Genomic DNA, 23,760 nt, shown 5'->3' on the forward strand with positions numbered 1-23,760 from the left:
AGCCAGAAGACAGTAGTGGCAATAAAGCTATCTATTTTGATTCTATGTTGTACTATGGTTTTCCTTCTTTTGCATGTGTGTTTCATATCCTTCAGTGATTGTGTGTTTACTTCTTGAGTTGAAATAAAGTCCTGGTATTGTCTGTTTCTTTATTAAGGATAATAGATTTAAGTATAGTATTCTTATTATTTACACTAATATGATTGAAACATTTGTTGAAACAACTTCTCAAATTGCTCCATCCCATAAAATTAGACCATTTTTTTTTCTATTTGATGTGTCTCAAAAATACTTCCTCCGTCCCAATATAGATAAAACGTTTACTTTTCGGCATGAGATTTTATATAGGAGTAGTATTATTTTGTCAGTTCATAAAGATAGAATAACGTAAGAGAGGTGAAAGAAATAGATATGATGATGTTTCTATATTAAAAAAATTTCATTCTTAATGGGATAATATATAAAAAAAAATGTTTTATTTTTAATGGGTGGAGGAAGTATAAATCATTAATACTATTTTATGAATTTTTTCTCTTACTAACGAGGTGAACCCATTCTCTCGTTACAATACTCCAATTTATATAACAAGGTTAAATAGTCAAGGTTAAAGTTCTCATCTTAAATATTCAAACATCAAAATCGATTATTCGAAATAGATTTGAAACATCGATGATAATTTGCGATATATTTTATAGTTTAATAAAAATAAATTAAGAAAATATTTCCAAAAGTGGATTTTTCACATAATCTGCTTTGAAGAAATGTAAACCAATAAACAATTTCTATCCGATTTAAGCTATGCTACTTTAGCTCGAGTCAGAGGGGCTCTGTTCTACTCTGCATTATATGTGCACGTGAAATGCTTGCTCCGGAGGATGGATCAGCCGACCTCATTCGGGCATTAAACAACCGTCTTGTTGCATTGTCGTTTCATATTAGAGAATATTATTGGATCAATATGAAGAAACTCAACAAGATCTACCGATACAAGACTGAGGAATACTATACGACGCTGTTAACAAATTCAACATCTATCCCGATCAGATTCCTCCTTGGCTCATCGAATTGATGTCTCACCTATCCGATTCCAAACTTGCAGCCTGCTCACATGGACTTCCGTTTCTTCTCTCTCAGAAGCCTGTGGTCTGTAGTTAGTTATCTTGCTAATTGGTAAAATTTGGTTGCTGCTGACATGCCGTTTAAAATATGCTATTCCACTCTTGAAGACAAGGAGTGGCGGATCATAACTGGCTGTGACCCCAAGAATACGTACGTTTCTTTTCTCGATTATTTTCAACCAGCACCGGATCTGTATCTTGTATTTATCCTCATCGTCATAATTATCACAATGGTGGTTCATGGCGAGCTCTTCTTTGGCAGGTAGACTGCCTTCTTTAATTGCATCTTTGAGTTAATCGGGCTGGGAATGTCAAAATTTAGTTCTTAATGAGCTATAATTTCTATATGCATATGAGTGTACTCAAATATAGTTGAACACAAATATGGGTTTTGTTATGAATACTATTGAACTTCATCGGACTACTATGTCTTTGGAGGATTGTTCATTTAATTTTAATTCAAGTTCTCGTCTTGTAATTTTGCTTTGTACTCACTTTTTTGCATTCATCTCGTACTCTTAACGGATTGCGTAATTTGGAGTTCATTTTGGCCGTCTATCATTCAAATACTCATTAATCAATCTAATGTATCACTGAAGGTAAAGTACTCTTGCAGCTAACAAATGATCATAACGTTCAACGTCTCACTTCCTTTGCAGCTAACTGTTGCTTGCATCAAAATGGGACGGCCCGAGATTGCTGAGAGAGCCATCAAGACTGCAGACAAACGCATTTCGAAAGACAAGTGGCCGAAATATTATGACACAGAAAAAGCAAGCACGGCTATTCCAGACATGGTCTCGAAGCTTCTACTCACCAACCCTAACGCGGCCAAAATGTTGACCACCGAAGAGGACTCTGAGCTCGTCAACGCCTTCTCGTGTGCGGTCAGCAGCTCAAGTCCAAGGCGAAAACTGGGTCCGAAGAGTTCCCAGAACCAAAAGTCTTATATAATTTGAGGATTAGGCACATATATATGGAACAGGTTAGCACTTTTCTTCCTACATCCCTTCTCTTCTTCTTTTTCCGAAGGTTGATTATCTTCTCATAAACATCCTCAATTTTCTCAAATAGTCTCTCTCTGAAGCTTTGGCGAAATATGAGCACCCACAGAAAGCTTCCGAAGCCCACAACATAACCAGCAGCAGCAGACACATAATTCCACTCGATCTCTGTCTCCCCATCTGATTCCAAATTTGGTGGTGAAGCATGAGTCTTTGCGCAGCTAATGCTGAGAGGGAGACCACATAAACCTATGTTTCCTTCAAAGCAATCACCGGGGAATGTTTGGATTTGAGGGCCAATTGGAATCTCTCCGACCAGCTTGTTGTGGGATACATTCATCACCTGAAGGAATGTAAGCCCTGCAATCTCCTTTGGTATCTTCCCGGTTAACTGGTTCACTGAGAGGTCCAGTGCTCCAAGCCCCGTCAAGTTACTCAATGATTTAGGGATTGTTCCTGTGAGACTATTGTGGGATAAGTTGAGAAGATAAAGTGCGTTGAGCTCACCCAATGAGTCGGGGATGCCTCCTTGGAAATTATTGCAAGATAAGTCAATGGATGTAAAGTCTGGCCATATCTTGACAAGAACCCGCTCTGCCCCGTTGATGATTAGTGATACCTTTTCGCTGAAGTCCGCGTCTGCCATGGAACTATTGGAAATTGGGACTGCAAAAGCCAAGTTTTTGTAACTCAATTTTGTGACAGTATCTCTCATCATTTGTCTCCAGTCTGAAAAGCTCAATGGATCCACATTGCCACTGAAGTTATTGTTAGCTATGTCAAAAATTTGAAGATTTATGTAATTTGGCCACCTATTGTCACATCTCAGCCCTCCATGGAATCTGTTGCGGCGCAACACAAGCACGCGCAAGCTCAACGGAATCATGCATGGGAAAGTGCTATCCAACTGGTTTCCTCCAACATTCATGTACTCTAACTGTGCACAATTTTCCAGTGATATCGGAACTTCCCCGATTAAATTGTTGTTATTGAGATCCAGATATTGTAGGCCACAATCGGCAGTGAAGTTTGGGACACGACCAGTGATGTTATTTCTCCCTAAATTAAGGGCAAGAAGTTGCTCTACTAGACAGCGCGGTATATTGCCATTTAAATTATTGACAGACAAGTCGAGAATCCATAGGTTAAAGGTTTCGCAAAGGGATGTTGGAATTGTTCCACTTAACTTGTTGTAGGATAAATTCAAGACTATTAACTTAGACCTTCAAGGTTGGGAAACTCGCCACGAAACTGGTTTGAGTGCAAGTCCAGATGCTCAAGAGAAGTGGGGATGTGATAAGGCTTTTGGAGACCAACCAGCATATTACAAGAAAGGTCCAAATCGTAAAGTGACCCGTTTCCGATTTCCCAGATCCAACTAGGAATTTCTCCCGCAATCATGTTATCCGAAAGGTCCAACGAGTACAAGGAGGAATTGTTTACAGGAAACTGTGTGAACCCGAAAGTGACAAGTTGTTGTTGGAAAGATATATACCTAGAAGGTTGGGAAGGCTTAGAAACTTGTCCAGTTGAAAATTATCATTGAACAAGTTGTCAGAAAGATCAAGAGAATTGAGACTTTGAAGCTTGATGAAAGAGTTAGGAATAGGGCTCTCCAGTCTATTACTGCTCAAATCTAATGAAGAAAGCTGAGATATATTTACAATAGCAAATTCATCCACTTTCCCACTAAGTTGGTTGCCGTAGAGGTAAATCCAACGTAGTGAAGGTATATTAAATATAGACATTGGAATGCTACCACTTAGTGAATTGGTACTTAAATCAATATACTCAACTTTTGCCAAACCTTCAAAGTGGGCGGAAGAAATTGAGCCGCTGAAGAAGTTGTCTGCCATGTCCAGATGAACAAGTTGAGTCAGATTGCTGAGCATGGAAGGAATCGCGCCACTTAAATTGCAACCAGACAGATCCAAAGAAGACATTGCAATATTGGAAATGTTGTGTGGTAACGAACCTGAGAATGTATTGTCTGCCAAACTCAGCTCTTCCAAGAAGTTGAGTCTGAAAAGACTCGACGACTCGTTTAGTCCACCTGAGATGCCCTCATAGTCAAGTCGCAGACGGATAACATGGCCGCGCGTCACACTTCACACCCTTCCAAGAGCAACAATCCTTCTTTTGATTCCAGTGCACCAGTTTTCTTATATCAGATGAATCGAACACCAATTGGTTCTTCAACTCAATCAACAAAGTTTTCTCATTTTCTAAGCAATATTTTGTTTGAGCATGAGGAATACTTAATACATGTTTTAGTTCAGAAAAAGTGTAGATTTATAGAGTTAGCACACTTGACTTCAAGACTTCCATTAGTAACTCCTAGAGTCATTTTGGAGTCCATTATCTTATGCCACATAATCTTTAATGGCGTCTACTTTGAATCTACTCTCCCCTTCAGCATGGATATTGAAAAATTATTTTATTTTATAATAGAAATAGATGGAAAAAAGTTAGAAAAAGGTGGACCTGATTATTTTTTACAGTAGAATGTGAGTGTAATTGTTAGTGTAGTAAGTATGTGGTCCACTTACCAAAAAAATAAATGGATATTTTTTAAATTGTAGACGTCCCAAAATGATCAAATGTGTCATCATCCAAAATTATAAAATTGGGTCTTGATTGTTGTTGCTTGCATTAAAATGGTAGACCCGAGATTGGAGAAAAAGCCATCAAGACTGGAGAGAAACGCATTTCGAAAGACAAGTGGCAAGAATATTTGACACGAAGAAAGCAAGGTTTGTAGGGAAGCAAGCAGAGCTATCCCAAACATGGTCTATTGCAGGATATCTCGTTAACGCCTTCTCATGTGTGGTCAGCAGCTCGAGTCTGAGGAAACGCGGTCTGAAGAGTTCCCCGAAGTCTTATATAATTTGAGAGTAGCCACATATGGAACAGGTTAGCACTTTGATCTGTTGCTGCTTTCTTCTGTAGATGCTTGTAGTTTATTCTTTTAGTTGCAATAATTGGTTTGATTATTTAACATGTATATATGTGTGGAGCTGAAAAAGTCAATTGATGGTTTCGAAGTTATTACATTCTCCTTGTTAGAAGTAAATTATGTTTTATGAGGTAAAGATATTTATTTTACGGGAAGTGTTATGCTACATATTTATGTGAGGATGATCTGTGAGCATCACTTTCATTTAGGCCACGTTAGTATTATTTATTTTGTTTTATGCATTTAGTTTGTTTCTAATACTTAAATTGTTATTGATGTCGTTAATTTTACAAATTACATAAAATCAAGTGTTGATTTGTTCACCTTCTCATTAACTTCAAAATCATGAATAAAATAGCAAATTGAGCCTAATAATTTTTCCCCATGAGCCTGATTTGGAAACAACGCCTTTTTGATTGCTACGTTAATGCTGATTTTGCCAAATCACCTTGAATTTTAAGGCAATTTTGCCAAGTCAATTTGTTTTAGAGGCTAATGTCCCCTCAATTGAAAGGGATGTCTGCAAATCACCACTAATGTGTATGAGTATTTATATTACTCCTTCCGTAAGTGAATAAATGACCCATTTTATCATTTTGAGACGTCTATAATTTAAAATGAGGTCAATATTCCATAACATTTCCATCTATTTTTTTATAAAATAAAATAATTTCTTAAAATTCGTATTGAATCAAAATGAGCCTTTTGATTGTGGACGAGGAGAGTAGATTCAAAGTAAATGCCATTAAATATTATAGTTGGCATAGGATAATGACCCCACAAAGACTCTAAGAATGATTAATGGAAGACTTGAAGTCGAGTGTGCAACTCCTTAAATCTACACGTTTTTTGCACTAACACAATATCATTCCTCTTCAATGGTTGTTCCTTTGCTTTTCCAATTATTCATCTTTTTACTTTCACCAAAATTTACCAAACCAAATGCTACTCATGCTCATACACAATATTGCTTAGAGAATGAGAAAACTTTGTTGCTTGAGTTGAAGAATGAACTGGTGTTCGATTCATCTTATTCAGAAATACTGGTGCACTGGAATCAAAAGGATGATTGTTGCTTTTGGAAGGGTGTGGAGTGTGACGACGCAGGCCATGTTATCTCTCTGCGACTCGACTATGAAGGCATCTCAGGTGGATTAAACGAGTCGTCGAGTCTTTTCAGACTCAAATACCTGGAAGAGCTGAGCTTGGCAGACAATTCATTCTCAGGTTCTTTACCACACAACATTTCCAATCTTGCCAGATTGTCTTCTTTGGACCTGTCTCGTTGCAAATTCAGTGGCGCGATTCCTTCCACGCTCAGCAATCTGTCACAGCTTGTTGATCTGGAGATGGCAGACAACTTCTTCAGCGGATCAATTTCTTCAGGCCACTTTGAAGGTTTTGCAAAAATTGAGGTTATTAATTTAAGATACAATTCACTGAGTGGTAGCATTCCCATATCTATCTTTAGCATACCTTCACTAGGTTGGATTGACCTCCTACACAACCAATTTAGTGCGAAACTGGATGAATTTGCTATTGTAAATATTACTCAGCTTTCTGTCTTAGATTTGAGTCGTAATCGATTGGAGAGCCTTCCCGACTCTTTCATCAAGCTACAAAATCTCAGTGTTGTAGATCTTTCTGACAACTTGTTCAATGACACTTTTCAGCTGGACAAGATTCTAAGCCTAATTCCCAACCTTCGAGTTCTAACTCTTTCGAAAAACAACTTGTCACGTTTAAGTTCAAACCCTTTCCCTGTAAGCCAATCCTCATTGGATCACCTGGACCTTTCGGATAACAAGATTGCAGGGGAAATTCCTAGTTGGATTTGGGAAATCGGAAACAGATCACTTACCTATTTGAACCTTTCTTGTAATATGCTAGTTGGTTTCCAAAAGCCTTATAACATGCCATCCTCTCTCCATTTCCTGGACTTGCACTCAAACCAGCTTCGCGGCGAGTTTCCCTCACTCTCAATGCTGAAATATCCTACAAATGTGGATTTCTCAAATAATTATTTTGAGAAGTTTGGGATTCTTGAAACTGGAACTGATGCAAGAGTATCACTCAGGAACAATAGCTTGTCTGGATCAATTCCAGTCTTCTTTTGCAAGGCTGCAAGCTTTGTTGTTCTTGACTTGTCCGTTAATTACCTGAGCGGTAGCATTCCCCGTTGTCTGTTTGAAAATAGTTTTGTGCTCAGTCTAGGGAGGAATAACATCAGTGGTCGGATCCCGGATAAGTTCTCTCCCAAGTGCAAACTAATGTCATTAGATCTGCGCGACAACAATTTAGTCGGGGATGTTCCACTTTCCTTAGCGAATTGCAGTTCGTTAACAGTCTTGAACTTATCCAACAACACGCTAAGTGGAACAGTTCCAACCTCCCTTTGCAAAGCAACAAACCTTCAAATTCTTGACTTGTCTGTCAATATCTTACATGGTAATATCCCACGCTGTCTAGTAGAGTCGCGTCTTCTTGCCCTTAATTTAGGGAGAAATAACATCACTGGTCGTGTCCCAAACTTTACAGTCGATTGTCCCTTGCTATATCTGGATCTCAACAGCAACAATTTAATCGGGGAAGTTCCACTATCTCTGGAAAATTGCCAACTGTTAGAGGTCATAAATGTTGGAGGCAACCAGTTGGGTGGCACTTTCCCATGCATGCTTCCGTTGAGCTTGCGCGTGCTTGTGTTGCGTGCCAACAGATTCCATGGAGGGCTGAGATGTGACAAGAGCTGGTCAAATCTTCAAATTTTTGACATAGCTAACAATAACTTCAGTGGCAATGTGGATCCTTTGACCTTTTCAGACTGGAGACCAATGATGAGAGATAACGTCACAAAGTTGAGCTATGAATACTTGGCTTTTACAGTCCCAATTATCAATAGTTCCACGTCCCGAAAGATGGGGAATGTTTACACTGCGGTGAATAACAGAAACTCGGCTTTTAAATTCGAGGTATCACTAACCGGGGCAGAGCGGAATCTTGTCAAGATTTGGCCAGACTTTACATCCATCGACTTATCTTGCAATAGTTTCCAAGGAGGCATCCCTGACTCAATTGGTGAGCTCAACGCACTTTATCTTCTCAACTTATCCCACAACAGTCTCACCGGATCAATCCCTAAATCATTGAGTAACTTGATGGGGCTTGGAGCATTGGACCTCTCAGTGAACCAGCTAACCGGGAAGATACCAAAGGAGATAGTAGGGCTTACATTCCTTCAGGTGATGAATGTCTCCCACAACAAGCTAGTCGGAGAGATTCCAATTGCCCCTCAAATCCAAACATTCCCCGGTGATTGCTTTGAAGGAAACATAGGTGTATGTGGTCCCCCTCTCAACATTAGCTGCATAAAGCCTCTTGCTTCACCTCTAAATGTGGAATCAGATGGGACGACTGAGATTGAGTGGGATTATGTGTTTGCTGCTGCTGGTTATGTTGTGGGCTTCGGAAGCTTTCTGTGGGTGCTCATATTTCGCCGAAGCTTCAGAGAGACTCTTTGAGAAAGTTGAGGATGTTTATGAGAAGATAGTCAGCCTCTGCAAAAAGAAGAAGAGAAGGGATGTAGGAAGAAGAGTTGTGAGAAATCAAGCCATAAGACAGTAGTGGCAATAAAGCTATGTATTTTGATTCTATGTTGTACTATGGTTTTCCTTCTTTTGCATGTGTTTTTCTGATCTTTTTGTAATTGTGTCTACTTCTTGAGTTTAACACAAAACCTGGTATTGTCTGTTTCTTTATTAAGGAAAATAGTTTTAAGTATAGTATTCTTATAATTTATTCTAGTATCGTGGTGATGGTCAGATGGATTTTGTCATAAAATATGACACATTTGGTATAATATATAGAATGAGAAAAGTATTACTTCTATTTTATATATGGACAAAAGTAGTATCATGGATACAAAAAAGTGCATTCCCATTAAAAATGAAACGTTTTCCTATTTTGGTTGTCACATTAAAAATAAAACATTTACTAAAATGGAATCAATTATCATCCCTACTTTTTCATCTTCTCTAACTTTATTCCCTTTTCATCAACTCACAAAACAACACTACATAAAATCGCGTGCCGATTCACAAATGTTGCATTTTAAGTGGGACAGAGGGAGTAATAAATTAGTAGGTTCTTAATTTAACTAGATTTTCAAAATTTTATTGAAATTCTTTAAAGTGTGTACTCCTCCGTCCACGAAAAATAGTCATGTTTTGCCATTTTAAGAAGTCCAAAAGGGAAGTTTCTCTCTCATATTTTTTCCACTTTTTCTCTCCTCTCATAGTTTATCCACTTTTTTCTCTATATTTCTCTTACTTTACATCTTTTTTCTCTCGTCGTCTATCTTACTTTATCAATTTCGTCTTAAAACTTGTGCCGTCCATAAATATGCTATTTTTTTTGGACTAAGGGAGTATAATTTTCTATAAACTAACTCATTACCATGAACCACAACTCCTTACACATACATTCTACTTTAGAAATGAGGTATATCTTCCACCTATTCTTTACATCTATTTCTTTAATAAAGTAAAAACAATTTTTAAAAATTGCGTATTGAATTAAAATGAACCTTTAGATCGTGAATGGGGAAGAGTAGATTCAAAGTAGACGCCATTAGAGATTATAGTTGGCACAAGATAATGACTCCACTGAGACTCAAGCAGAGCTAAATGGAAGACTTGAAGTCTCTAGGAGTGATGAATGGAAGACTTGAAGCCAAGTGTGTTAACTCTATAAATCAACACTTTTTCTGCACTAACACAATGTTAATCATTCCTCTTCAATGGCTATCTCTTTGCTTTTACTATTACTTTTCATCGTTCCACTTTCACCAACATTTTCCAAACCAAATGCTCACACACAACATTGCTTACAGAATGAGAAAACTTTGTTGCTTGAGTTGAAGAATCAACTGGTGTTCAATAAATTCAATTCATCCTATTAGATTGGATCAATAGTTTTTATATCAAAATTAGATTGGTTTTTATAATTACCATAAATGGTAAAAAGGTCGTGTATTCCACCAACTCATTTCACTCACGTATCATTTAAAAACTAATATATACATATAAGTAAGACTCATATTCCACTAACTTTTTCCCACCCACTTTTCTTAACATGTATTAAAATCTGTGTCGGATATAAATGAGACTCTGTACTGAGGAAGTACCTTCCAATAACTTATATGTTTACACAGTTATATGTAAAATATATTGTTTTAATAACTTATAAATTACTGAAATATTTTGATTAATGATTTTATAAATAAAAAAGAGTGCCAACATTTCGAATTCTAGAGACTAGAACGAAATTGAAGAGAGCTAGAGATTTGTGAATTACGTAGAAATGACATGGATATTTAAAAAGTATAATGGAATAAATTAATTTTGTAAATTAATTATGCATTCAAGAAGGTAGAATCGTAATTGAAGAGAAAGGGATTTGTGAGTTGCGAGGAAATGAATTGTAACTGAGTAGTACTCCCTCCCCCTAAAACTAAAATTTTTTGAAGCCAGGTTTTGAAACTTGTTAATTGAAGTGATAATATCAAGTTGGAAGGTCGTTATGACTTTAAAATTAGTACATGCCGACTATTATATTTGTAATTTATAATTATTTGAAATTTACTTTGTTAAATATTTTTCAAAAGTTTATAAAGTTTTAGATATTTGAAAAATGTAAGCTAATAATTAAACACGTACTTACTCAATTTTAGTTCTCTTCAATTTCTTTAAATGAGATATACTAGTAAAAAAGAAACGACCAAGTCTTATATTTTCTTTAGTTCGATACGAGATTTAATGCATAATTTATAAAGAAATAGAAATAGAGAGAAAAAGTATTAAGTATTGCTAGTGAATAATAGATCCCATATTTTTAGAAAAAAAAAATACTTTCTAAAAATAGAATATTCATATTTTTAGAATAAAAAAAATTGTTCATATTTTTTTCGGACGGAATAAGTATTAGTAAAGACATAATTGGGCCCTCTACCTAAGTCAAAATACATCATAACTCTATATAATTGAGGTCCATTTAATTTTTTTACACAATATTCCACCTCCACTTTACGCAATAGAAATCAATGCAGTTTTTTCTCAATAAATTCTTGTGCTCATTTCAATTGAATTTTTCCATCACAATTCTTTCTTATAAAAAATCATTACTTTGCTCATACCGTATATAATTTCGAATGTATCATATTTTTGTCAAATCAATAACGACTATATATGATTGTCCCTCCGTCCGCCTAAGAGTCACAGTCACTTCTGCGCATTCATTTTATAAAAATGATAATAAATAGTTAAAGTGAGAAATGGTAAAGTAAGAGAGAATAATGTTTAGAAGACTCTCTTGCCTTGCCATTTCTCCACTTAAACTATTTATTATCAATTTTATAAGAAGTGTGCAAAAAGTGACCACGACTGTGAATAGCGGACATAGAGAGTATATTTGTGAAATTGTGTATTAAGGCACGACGTGTTTTAAGTATGTGATTAATTTTGAAATATTTTCCTTTTTCGAGCCGTTTCACAGTCTCACTAAGGGTGGTTTTTTTTCCAAAAAAGGAACAAAACTATGTGCCCAAAATTAACAAGCCACACATATTTTGACGGAGAATAAATTTGTCAAATAGACTGTCCCGACCAGAGAAGTTATAATCCCCTTTTTCTAAAAATAGAAATTCTTTCATTTTTTATTTTGTTTCCTATAAATGAAAAGTTTCTATTTTAGATAATTGACTCCACAGTCTACTAACACTAATTCTTCTATGTTTTCTCATTCTCTCTCTTACTGACCTATTTATGCATTAAAACTCGTGTCACTTCTAGAATTCCTATTTTTACGAAATGGAGGGAGGGTTTTATTCTCGGTTATGTATCATATAAATTAGATTTGCATAGTTTGATTTGTAATAAATAATTATTAATATACCCCATTCGTCCTAAAAAAATATGCACTTTAAATTCGACACAGATTTTAATGCAAAATTGGTAAAGTGAGAGAGAGGTGGAGAGAAAAAGTAATTAAAGTATTGTTATTGGGGAATGAGTCACACCTTATTAGAGAGAATTTTTTTTCTAAAACTAGAAAGTGCATATTCTTATGGGACAGACTAAAAAGGAAAGAGCGCACATTCTCGTGGGACGGAGGGAATATAATATACTAAAGTCCATTAATGAATGATAGTGGGAAGACTCTACCAAGTCGTCCACAAACCAAAATGTCCTCATGACTATGATTATGGTACTACAATTTTCTATACTATTTCTACTTCCACATTGTTGACGTGCTTAATTGTTAATATTTGGTCACGTTATTAGAATTTCTCGGCATGAATAAGATTGGGGTTTGATCACATAATTAGATTTCAAATTCTAAGTGATTTATTATTGTTGCCGCTTCTTTTAGCCAAAAGTCCAATTGTATTAGAATTAAGCATGTTTTTTTAACTATCATTAATACAAGCCTGAATTCCATATAAATATATGATTGCATGAGACAGTATCCCAAATCATGAGGTAGACTTAATCTCGACCTTTTGTTCAAAATATGGAGAGCTAAGATTGGAGAAGACAGACTAAGCATATGGATCTTGCAAAATGGTAATTTTTTTATTATTATTAGTATTATCATTATTATTGTTGATTGATTGATTGATTGATTATAGCTCTGCCAACTCCGATATCAACACTGATCGTTCTTCCCTTATTTCCTTCAAATCTCTACTAACAATATTCCGATTACTTTTTCTTTCTATCTCTCTCTTAATTTACCATGTATCAGAACTCGTGCCGTTTCAAATGTTGTCTATTTTTTAGGAACAGAGAGAATATTACTTTATTCTTTTAAAAAATAATTTATATTGCATGTGCGAATTTATATTTGACTGGATGTTGGTCTAATGCAATTTTACTCACAGGTAACATTCCAAGTGAAATTGGAAACTTGACAATGCTTCAATCTTTGGACTTTGGTGACAGCAAGTAAAGTGGTAAGATCTTATTTAATGCTCTTACATATTTTGGCTTTTTTTGTCTTGAAATTATCTTTTTAATGTCATTTCATTAATTATTCTTGGAGGTATTATTTGTTTTATTTCTTTGCTGGTTTTATAGTTATGCATGTCTTTCTATATGGTCCATTTTATAAGTAATAAATGAGAGAAATATTATTATAAGAGAATTCTCAATGTCATTCCTTAATTAAAGAATGTCATACACTATTCATGGACAACGCATACAATAAGTCACTTCATTTCTTAATTATTCATGAGTCCTACTATTCTACTTTTCAATTTAAAAATATATTTAATAAATGAACCACAACTCCTTATAGATACTACTGTAAAAATGAGAGATATCTTCCGACTAACTTTTTTCCATCTATTTCTTTAATAAAGTAAAACAATTTTGTTAAAATTGCGTGCTGGATGGAAATGAGTCCTTTTGATCATGAACGGAGGAAAGCAGGGACGGATGTATATGCATCCTACAAGGGGCAAAGTGGTAGCATTCCCATATCTATCTTTAATATACCTTCACTAAGGGAGATATACCTCCAAGACAACCAACTTAGTGGGAAAGTGGATGAATTTGCTATTGTAAATATTTATATAACAAAAAATCTATTTTAATTTGAAGAAAGTTTTAATATTTAAATTAAACTAAAATACTAACTAAAACTAGAAAGTGCATATTCTTATGAGACAGACTAAAAAGGGAAAAATGCATATTCGGTATGAGTAAAACTTCTAGAATTCCTATTTTTACGAAATGGAGGGAGGGTTTTATTCTCGGTTATGTATCATATAAATTAGAGTTGCATAGTTTGATTTGTAATAAATAATTATTAACATACTCCCATTTTATATGTTGTATGGATTTTCAGCTCGAGTCAGAGAAACACAGTAAACGTTCCTATGCAAGTAACTTATTAAATAAGAACTTTGCGTTGAATTCTGGTCAAACCCATAAATTTTGTAACCGGAATATAGAATCATAACTTTTCAATTTCTTGCAATATGTAATCCCACGATGATCACTGTACAATGTCGTTTCGGATAAAAGGATGTTAATTTAACTAACACTAAAAATAGAATGATGTCGTTTTGTCTAAAACAATGTTGTTTTGCTGTCACACATGTTCCAATTTCAAAAGTTATTGGATTTTATCCCTTTTATTATGTATCATGTGCAGATTCCGCTTGTCTGTTTTCTTCCCAACTCAAGTTTTGTTGCTCATATACTATGCCGGGATTTATTCATTCAGGCTGGAATGCATTCGTGTGTTCTTGATTGCAACCATCAGTTTTTATAGCATACATGGTAATCCTTGATGCTTCTGAAGTGGTAGAATGTTGATTCTAATTTTATTAGTCTTTTCAGCAACATTGCTGATTGTGCGTGTGAATCCTGATTATACGTTTTTCGTCTTCATTAGGCATCATTTCTTGCGGTGGATTTCTTGGTTTTACCTTTGCATTAAGGAGTATTGATTTTATGAACTGTGCCTCAAGCTCGCATTGGGTCAATGGCTACTGCTCAAACAGTATTACAAGTTTGCGGTGGAAACATATGCTGCTTTCTTAGTTCAGAGCCCCATCTCAGCAGATCTTGGTCAGGGTCTCATTCTCGGTCTTTTGTAAAATATAAAAGAAGAAAGGCTACAACGTTTCGAATGTATCAACTACTGCTTTAAAGAACCATACGATGGTAGTTCTTTTTAGTTTCCTCGTTCAGTCACCTCCAACCGCTTGGGGCTTAGCAGATGCAAATGTGAACAAGCTGAGAGGATTAACATCTGAGGATGGGTTTGTCACATCCAACGGTGGCGTTCATAGTAATGGAACTATACTGCGTGAGGGTAAGACGGATTCTATCGAGGATGAAGCATGGGATCTGCTAAGGGAATCGATCGTGTACTATTGCAATAGCCCTGTTGCTGCAAAGGACCCCTCTGAATCCACCAATGTTCTCAACTATGACCACGTTTTTATCCGTGATTTCATACCTTCTGGTATCGCTTTCCTGCTGAAAGTGTGACGAAAGTGTGGCCACACTTTTCGCCCACGAGACCGGCCGACTAGCAAGGACGGCTCCTGATCCCACCGTGTACACTAGCCTGGTAGGGTTTGCGGCCCTACTCAGACCCGAATTCGTTTATACATATCCATAGTCCTATAGCCCAATGGAGCGAACTCACAAACTAGGCATCGGGCGCACAACATCATCAAAAAAAAAACACAGGCATGGCATAATAGTTTAAACCACCCTTATAACACCATAATCAATATTTTGGAAATAAAAGAGTTAAGTGAATAAAGCCCACCTTGACTGCTTAGATTTCAAGTATGATTCCCTCTTTTGTTATCCGGCTTCGCAACCAAACTTTCACCTTTTAATCACATATGCACATATCATGTATTAGCTTCAACATCAACTCCTAAATCATGCAAGTCTCTGTTAGAGTTTGTATACTAGAAATCACCTTTCGTAGTGATTGAATACTGTTAAAACTCTCATTTTATTTTCCAAAGGAATAAACAGATTATTTTTGTCATAATGGTGTTATGTTTTACATTTAATGGATGTTTATTACATGTTTAAATGTATAAGTAACTTAACAAAGTCTAAGTCTTTGTTTTAGTAGACCGGTTTGTGGGCGTCGTTCACTTTAAGGTAACACGGTCAGTTCTAAACAAAGAAAAAGAAGAATTTCACAACCTAGATAGGCTTAGACTACCTATCGTGAAAGGTTGCAATGTCAGTCCGATTATTTCTAAGCCTTACTGAAATAAAATGACGTTGGTGTGGTATAGCACTGAATGGATCTAACAGCGAGACAGTCTTTATGCTATCTACTGAAAGACGAGGTCTTGTAAATTGTTATTTCTTAATCAATGTACGTTAGCATTGAGCATACAGTATTGATTATGCACTACTTTGACTTACCAAATGGTGTGGGTTTTTCGCAACCCAATAAGCCTGGTATATTGGGTAGTGGTGATTAATATATAGCGGTGCTAGGATTGCTATTATGTTGAATCATGCGCGAGGTGTGTCTCGTTTGATAACATCCTCAAGAGAAGCTTGAAATAAGTTTTTAAAATTCGGAACCTAGCTAGTTGGAGTTTAATTACTCTATGAATAATAAATAAGATTTTCTTGCTGAGTCCTCTCTTGGAATAAATAAGATATTAATTAATTAAGTCCATAGCAGACGATAATTATTAATGGATATTTCTATCTTAAGCGCGGGAAATAAATATCAAATAATGGAAACCCGAAGTACTTATAATTTCGGATTTGGATGGGGAGTGCAATATTACTTCTGTAGTGGCTGCTCGTAATATTCCAATTTTAAGCTTATATTGAATTGTGTTTAATTTAATTAGTGAAAAGCTAATTGGAGGAGCCCATATCCAAAGCCTTCCATAGATCCTTGTCTGGGCCCAATATGTGACTTATTATAAATAGGAGAATAAAGGAGACAGAAAATACACTTGTTTTCTTCCAAAATTTTCGTCCCCCTCTCTACATAGAAGAGAGACGATTTTTCTTCTCTTCCGTGGGAAAGGATTTCTGTCTTCTTTATTTAAGTCCTAGTACACTGGTGAGATCAGCCCACCCTGATATCAGTTTACAGTCTGGGAACCAGACAGAAGATCCGTGGTTTTGTACTAAAAATCTTCACGTGGAGAAGACGCTAGCTATCTTCGATTCTTTGGAGAATCATCAAGGTATAATGGCTATAGCCTAGAAAAGCATGTTTTAGGTTTCAATTAATTTAAAACATGTTTTATTTGAGTTATGAGCATGATACATGTGATAATTACGCGAATATAATTTTTTTAAATTATCTGCTAAATAGATCAGAATTATTATGTAATTTATTTATGTGAGCGCTTCCGCTGCCAACCCCTTCAATTGGTATCAGAGCCAGTTTTTGGCTCTAATTATTTGGATTTAAATTTCGCGAAATTCATGTATGCATGTGTTTTTGTTTTCGAAGCATGTTCTTTTTTTTAGTTGTTATATTTTTATGCATGATGAACTCAAGAACTATCGAAATAAAGAACTCAAATATTTGGAACGCACGAGACGTGCGATTCGTCGGCGCTTGCGCCGAGACGAATCGCGCGGCATGCGATCCAATTAGGGTTGTCGAGCGAGTGGGAGCAAGGGAGGTGATCGGCTGGTGACGCGCAGACGAGGGTGGACTTGTGCGCGACGGCGGCGAGACCGCCCATCCCGGAATGCCTCGGAAATCGCACCGAACAGTGGGAGCATCGCGGCGATCAAACGGCGACGTGAAAACGAGCGAGGGCTCGTCCATGCCACCGACCAGACCGCAGCGGCGATCTCCCTCGGACATACGGCCTTCGACGTCGGTGGAGATGATCGGAAACCTAACCCTAACCGTAAACCTAACCCAAGCGACGCGAGACCAAGAGCAGCATCGCCCTTCACGGCGGCTGCTGTGTCCCGCGAGACCGCCGGGGTGGAAGGAGAGTCGCTGGAGCTGCGTGGCGGTGGCTGCGCGGCTGAGCGACGTCAGTTCTCGGCGTCTTCGCGCCGAGGAGGGAGAAAGGAAGCAGCCGCGCGTCGCGCGGGCTGCTGGAGGTGGCTGGACGGCGAACTCGCCGGTCCAGCGGTCGAACTCCGGCGGATCTCTTCGTCGTCGTTGATCGTGTGATCCTCGATCACGAGATAACGATGAAATATTATTTTAATGAGTATTTGATTCCTAAATTAAAAGATATCATTAAAATATTATTATTTAATGGAAATAAAATATTGACCATCTATGGATATTTTTAATCCTAGATGATGTGGACAAGAATAATTTAATAGTTTCCTAATTATATTATATATATCTAGAATCCTAATAAGGATAGATATGTAGGATTTTATTAAATAATAAAATATATTATTCTCTTTCCAATCTTAATGAGGAATTAATTTAAGTTTATTTATTCATGTCCGTCAAAGATATAAATAATTAATTATTTTAGATAAATCTTATAGAAGACATGAATATGGATTAAACTTTAGTAATTAATATTTCATGAAAAACCATAACTTAAATATCTAAGCGATAATTACGAACTAAGTTTGTATATGGTCTCCATCGATTGGTCTACAACTTATGAAGCTAGTTTCTGAATCTTATCGCCACCCATGCTGTGAGGACAATAATCCTAAGAAATAGCGAGTTCATATAGGTGGACTTCTCAAATGTAAATAGTATGGACTAGAAAGTAGTTTCCAATATTATCGCCACCCATGCTGTGGGGACAATAATCCTAAGAAATTACAAGTTTCAGAAGTTCAAACAGAATTTACGAGATAGCTTGGTCTTGTTATCAACGCATGAGCATTGTTATGGAAGTGTGTTGTAGAAACGAGATTCTGTAATGCTAAATCTGATGGTCGTGCTTAGGCAACATTTGGCGGCCATGCCGTGCTGCGGTCTCTGGACTATTCGTCGGTGGTGTGAACAGTAAAAATGTTAAAATTTTAATGCGTATTAACCTCTGCTCGAGGGTACAAAATTTTAATTTTACAGTTGTGAGAATTTGAAAAGTTTTATGGTTAATCTACTCAATTTCATCACATAAGTTTATGACAAATAGTAAACATTCTGTTTTGCAGTGCAAACCAAATCGTCAACATGTCACTCAATCCTCTTTCTGCAATTTTTAAAGAAAACAAACTCGAGGACCAAAATTACATAGAATGGAAACAAAATTTGGACATCGTTCTCACGGCTGATGAGTACAAGTTTGTGCTCACTACTCCACGGCCCCCAGTGCCTGCGGCTAACGCCGCACAGGCAGTGCGAGATGCCAATAGACGGTGGCATAAGGCGAATGAGATGGCTAAGTGTTATATGTTGTCCTCCATGTCAACAGTGCTTAGACATCAGCATGCCGCCATGGCAACTGCCACTGAGATTATGGAAAATCTCACAAATCTCTTTGGTACTCAGAATCGAACGGCTAAGTCTCAAGCCTTTCGGAGTATCATGTGCAAGACTATGAAGGAAGGCTCATCTGTGCGGGACCATGTCCTCGAGATGATGCTCCACCTCAATCAAATTGAGGTTTTGGGAGGTGTCATTGATGCCGAGTCCCAAGTTACTATCATCCTTCTGAGTCTGCCCCCTAGCTTTCAGCAGTTCAAGCTCAACTTTGAGATGAACAAGAGAAATTACACCTTGGCTGAGTTTTTTACTGAACTTCAGTCGGCAGAGGATCTCATGAACCAAGCTAAGGCTGCGATGGTCAGTTCGTCACATCGTTCCTCTGGCCCTAGGCCAGGCACAAGAAAGAAGAAAGTGACGAACCAAGTCGCACCTAAGGAAGCTAAGGGAAAGAGAAAGAGGAGGTCGGGAAAGAAGCAAACCGGAAAGTGTTTCAAGTGTGGAGAGAAGGGGCATTGGAAGCCAGACTGCCCTAAAAAGGGCTAGGCTACAGGTATGCACCAAGCTCTAGTTGTCGAGTCATGTTTGGCTTCGACTTCATCTCATTCTTGGGTTATAGACACTGGTGCGACTTATCATATTTGTTTTGATCCTGACTTAATGCAGGTGACAAGACGGCTGTATGATGGAGAGATCGAAGTCCAGCTGGGCGACGCTACTAAAGTGGCGGCCGTAGCTGTGGGAGACGTTTATTTGCGTTTTAGTAGTGATAGATTTTTTATTATAAAGAATGTTTTGTTGATACCTTCTTTTAGAAGAAATTTAATTTCAGTTTCTAAATTGGTTTTTGACGGATATTCGATTTCTTTTAATGACAGTTGTGTTATTAAGAAAGATGGTTCTTATATCTGTCGTGGTATCATGGAAAACAATCTGTACACAATCATATCTACACAATTTAATAATCGCAAATTAGAATTCAATAATGCATCGAAAATTTCAAAGAAAAGAAAGGAACCTTCAAGTTCAATGAACGAAACGTACTTATGGCACCTTAGACTTGGTCATGCGAACCAAAGGAGGATTCAAACTCTCGTGGATCAAGACCTTCTTAAAGGACTAGATACTGAATCATTTTCCACGTGTGAATCCTGCTTGGAAGGCAAGATAACTAAGAGACCTTTTAGGGTGAAAGGAAATAGGGCCAAGGAACTACTAGAACTCGTTCATACTGATGTGTGTGGACCAATGTCAACCGAGGCAAGAGGCGGCTTTCGCTATTTCATCACTTTTATTGATGATTACTCGAAGGTTGGATATGTTTATTTGATGCACTTTAAGTCTGAAGCTTTTGACAAGTTCAAGGAGTTTAAGGCTTATGCCGAGACGCATTATGGAAAATGTATCAAAAGCCTACGATCTGATCGCGGAGGCGAATATCTCAGTGCCGAGTTTTTGGACTACTTATCGGTAGAGGGAATTGAATCCCAACTGACTGCGCCAGGCACACCCCATCAGAATGGCATAGCTGAAAGAAGGAACAGGACCTTGTTAAACATGGTCCGATCAATGATGAGTTATGCACGACTGCCTATTTCGTTTTGGGGACACTTGCTTTCCGCAAGCCATATTTTGGGCAATTTACCGTCAAAATCTATTCCTACCACTCTATATGAGTGGTGGAATGGGCGCAAGCCCAATCCAGAGCATCTCAAGATATGGGGGTGTCCCAGCTCATGTTTTGGAAAAGGATCCAACTAAGCTGGACTCGAGGACAGAGGTATGTTTGTTTATAGGATACACCAAAGGATCGAAAGCTTATGAATTCTATAGTCTCCGAGACAAGAAAATCATTGTGAGTACTCACGCGAAATTCTTAGAGGAAGACTTTGTCATGAATCATAAACCCAGCAGTGAGGTGGCTCTTGAAGAGCTCACTTCAGTCACAAGTTCCATTAACCAAGAACAAGTACCTATAGTACAACCAATTCCTGAACCTTCAACTTCTACACCTAATATTGCAGTGGGAGGGTCTCTCATGAGCCCGAAAGGTACATTGGTTTGGGAGAATCCATGGATCACTCCTCGGACAGCAATGTACTAGATCCCTGGAATTTTGCAGAGGCGCAGACGGATGTCGATCATTGCCAATGGGTAAGTGCAATGGATTCGGAACTACAATCTATGATAGACAAAGACGTCTACGATTTATCTGTCCTACCCGAAGGCTGTACTGTCATTGGGAGTAAATGGATATACAAACGTAAACGTGGACCCGATGGACGAGTTAAACTCTTTAAAGCAAGACTAGTGGCTAAGGGGTATACGCAAAAGGAAGGTGTCGATTACGACGAGACCTTCTCCCTGGTGGCCATGCTCAAAAATCGATCCGGATACTATTGTCTATAGCAGCTTACATGGATTGGGATGTGTGGCAGATGGACGTTAAGACTGCGTTCTTGAACGGTAGTCTTGAGGAGACCATCTACATGGAACAACCCGAGGGTTATGCCGTTAAGGGCAAAGAGCACATGGTTTGGAAGCTTAAGAAGGCCATTTATGGTCTCAAGCAAGCATCCAGGTCATGGAATCAGTGCTTCGATCAAACTGTTTATAAGTTTGGATTCGAAAAATGCCCTAACGAGAGTTGCGTGTACAAGAAGGTTGAGAAGGGGAATGTGGTGTTCTTAGTTTTATATGTAGATGACATTCTTCTAATTGGAAACAATAAAAAGATGTTGTTATCAGTACGAACGTGGTTGTCAAACCATTTCGAGATGAAAGATATGGGAGACGTGGGACACATTCTAGGTATCAAGGTCCTACGGGACCGTGAGAAAAGGATGTTGTGCTTATCTCAAGAGCCCTACATCGACATTGTACTTAGTTGTTTCAGCATGCAAGATGTCAAGAAAGGTTTCTTACCTTTTAGACATGGTATCCATTTATCTCAAGAGATGTGTCCTAAGACTGCATCTGAGATAGCAGAGATGAGAAGGATATCATACGCTTCGGCAGTTGGTAGTCTCATGTATGCTATGCTTTGTACAAGGCTTGATATTTGCTTTGCTGTTGGCATGGTAGCAAGATATCAGTCAAATCCGGGCCAAGGGCATTGGACTGCAGTAAAGAACATACTCAAGTACCTTAAACGGACTAAGGAATATGTTCTACTTTACAAAGAAGGCGAGCTATGTCCTTTGGGATATACTGATTCAGACTTTCAAGCTGATCAGGACTCGAGGAAATCTACTTCTGGTTATGTGTTTACCTTAGGAGGTGGAGCCATAATTTGGAAGAGTGTAAAGTAGAAATGCATTGCAGACTCTACCATGGAAGCCGAATATGTGGCCGCTTCCGAAGCTGCAAAGGAGGCTGTATGGCTCAAGAACTTTCTTATGGACTTAGGTGTGGTTACTAATCTGCCCAAGAGCATCACCATTTATTGTGACAATTCTGGTGCTGTGGCAAATTCGAAGGAACCAAGAGCTCACAAAGCGAGCAAACACATTGAAAGGAAGTATCATATCATCAGAGATATAGTGCAGAGAGGAGACATACAAGTGGGCAAGATTGCGTCAGAGAACAACCTGGCAGATCCTTTTACTAAGGCATTGGCGGTCAAACCGTTCGAGCGCCATGTAGAAGGAATGAGAGTTCGACTCGCTCGAGACCTCAACTCGCTTTCAGTATAAGTGGGAAATTAGACGTAGTGCACATTTTTTTTGTATACTCGAAAGCTGTTTTGAGTATAAGTGGGAGATTGTTAGAGTTTGTATACTAGAAATCACCTTTCGAGTGATTGAATACTGTTAAAACTCTCATTTTATTTTCCAAAGGAATAAACAGATTATTTTTGTCATAATGGTGTTATGTTTTACATTTAATGGATGTTTATTACATGTTTAAATGTATAAGTAACTTAACAAAGTCTAAGTCTTTGATTTAGTAGACCGGTTTGTGGGCGTCGTTCACTTTAAGGTAACACGGTCAGTTCTAAACAAAGAAAAATAAGAATTTCACAACCTAGATAGGCTTAGACTACCTATCGTGAAAGGTTGCAATTTTAGTCCGATTATTTCTAAGCCTTACTGAAATAAGATGACGTTGGTGTGGTATAGCACTAAATGGATCTAACAGCGAGACAGTCTTTATGCTATCTACTGAAAGACGAGGTCTTGTAAATTGTTATTTCTTAATCAATGTACGTTAGCATTGAGCATACGGTATTGATTATGCACTACTTTGACTTACCAAATGGTGCGGGTCTTTCGCAACCCAATAAGCCTGGTATATTGGGTAGTGGTGATTAATATATAGCGGTGCTAGGATTGCTATTATGTTGAATCGTGCGCGAGGTGAGTCTCATTTGATAACATCCTCAAGAGAAGCTTGAAATAAGGTTTTATTATTCGGAACCTAGCTAGTTGGAGTTTAATTACTCTATGAATAATAAATAAGATTTTCTTGCTGAGTCCTCTCTTGGAATAAATAAGATATTAATTAATTAAGTCCATAGCAGACGATAATTAATTAATGGATGTTTCTATCTTAAGCGCGGGAAATAAATATCAAGTAATGGAAACCCGAAGTACTTATAATTTTGGATTTGGATGGGGAGTGCAATATTAAATTGGGTGCAATATCCCATATCCAAAGCCTTCCATAGATCCTTGTCTTGGCCCAATATGTGACTTATTATAAATAGGAGAATAAAGGAGACAGAAAATTCACTTGTTTT

At 37.5% G+C, this 23,760-nt stretch overlaps 2 protein-coding genes across 2 annotated transcripts; one reads left to right on the forward strand and one right to left on the reverse strand.

The window, feature by feature from the left end:
* Positions 1-2,006: 2,006 nt before the first annotated feature.
* On the reverse strand, positions 2,007-3,050 carry LOC125190702 (receptor-like protein 30). Its single transcript, XM_048088075.1, has one exon. The coding sequence runs from the start codon at positions 3,048-3,050 to the stop codon at positions 2,007-2,009; it is 1,044 nt and encodes a 347-aa protein (XP_047944032.1).
* Positions 3,051-5,956: 2,906 nt separating this feature from the next.
* LOC125190711 (receptor-like protein 54) lies at positions 5,957-8,596 on the forward strand. The gene has a single exon (XM_048088085.1). The coding sequence runs from the start codon at positions 5,957-5,959 to the stop codon at positions 8,594-8,596; it is 2,640 nt and encodes an 879-aa protein (XP_047944042.1).
* Positions 8,597-23,760: the final 15,164 nt, after the last annotated feature.

The sequence above is a fragment of the Salvia hispanica genome, chromosome 1 (genome assembly GCF_023119035.1).
Source record: "Salvia hispanica cultivar TCC Black 2014 chromosome 1, UniMelb_Shisp_WGS_1.0, whole genome shotgun sequence".
Lineage (NCBI taxonomy): Eukaryota > Viridiplantae > Streptophyta > Magnoliopsida > Lamiales > Lamiaceae > Salvia > Salvia hispanica.

Bases quoted from the DNA above. Each gene is read 5' to 3' on its own strand.
- LOC125190702 (XM_048088075.1), bottom strand. From the start codon at position 3,050: ATGAATGTTGGAGGAAACCAGTTGGATAGCACTTTCCCATGCATGATT.
- LOC125190711 (XM_048088085.1), top strand. From the start codon at position 5,957: ATGGTTGTTCCTTTGCTTTTCCAATTATTCATCTTTTTACTTTCACCA.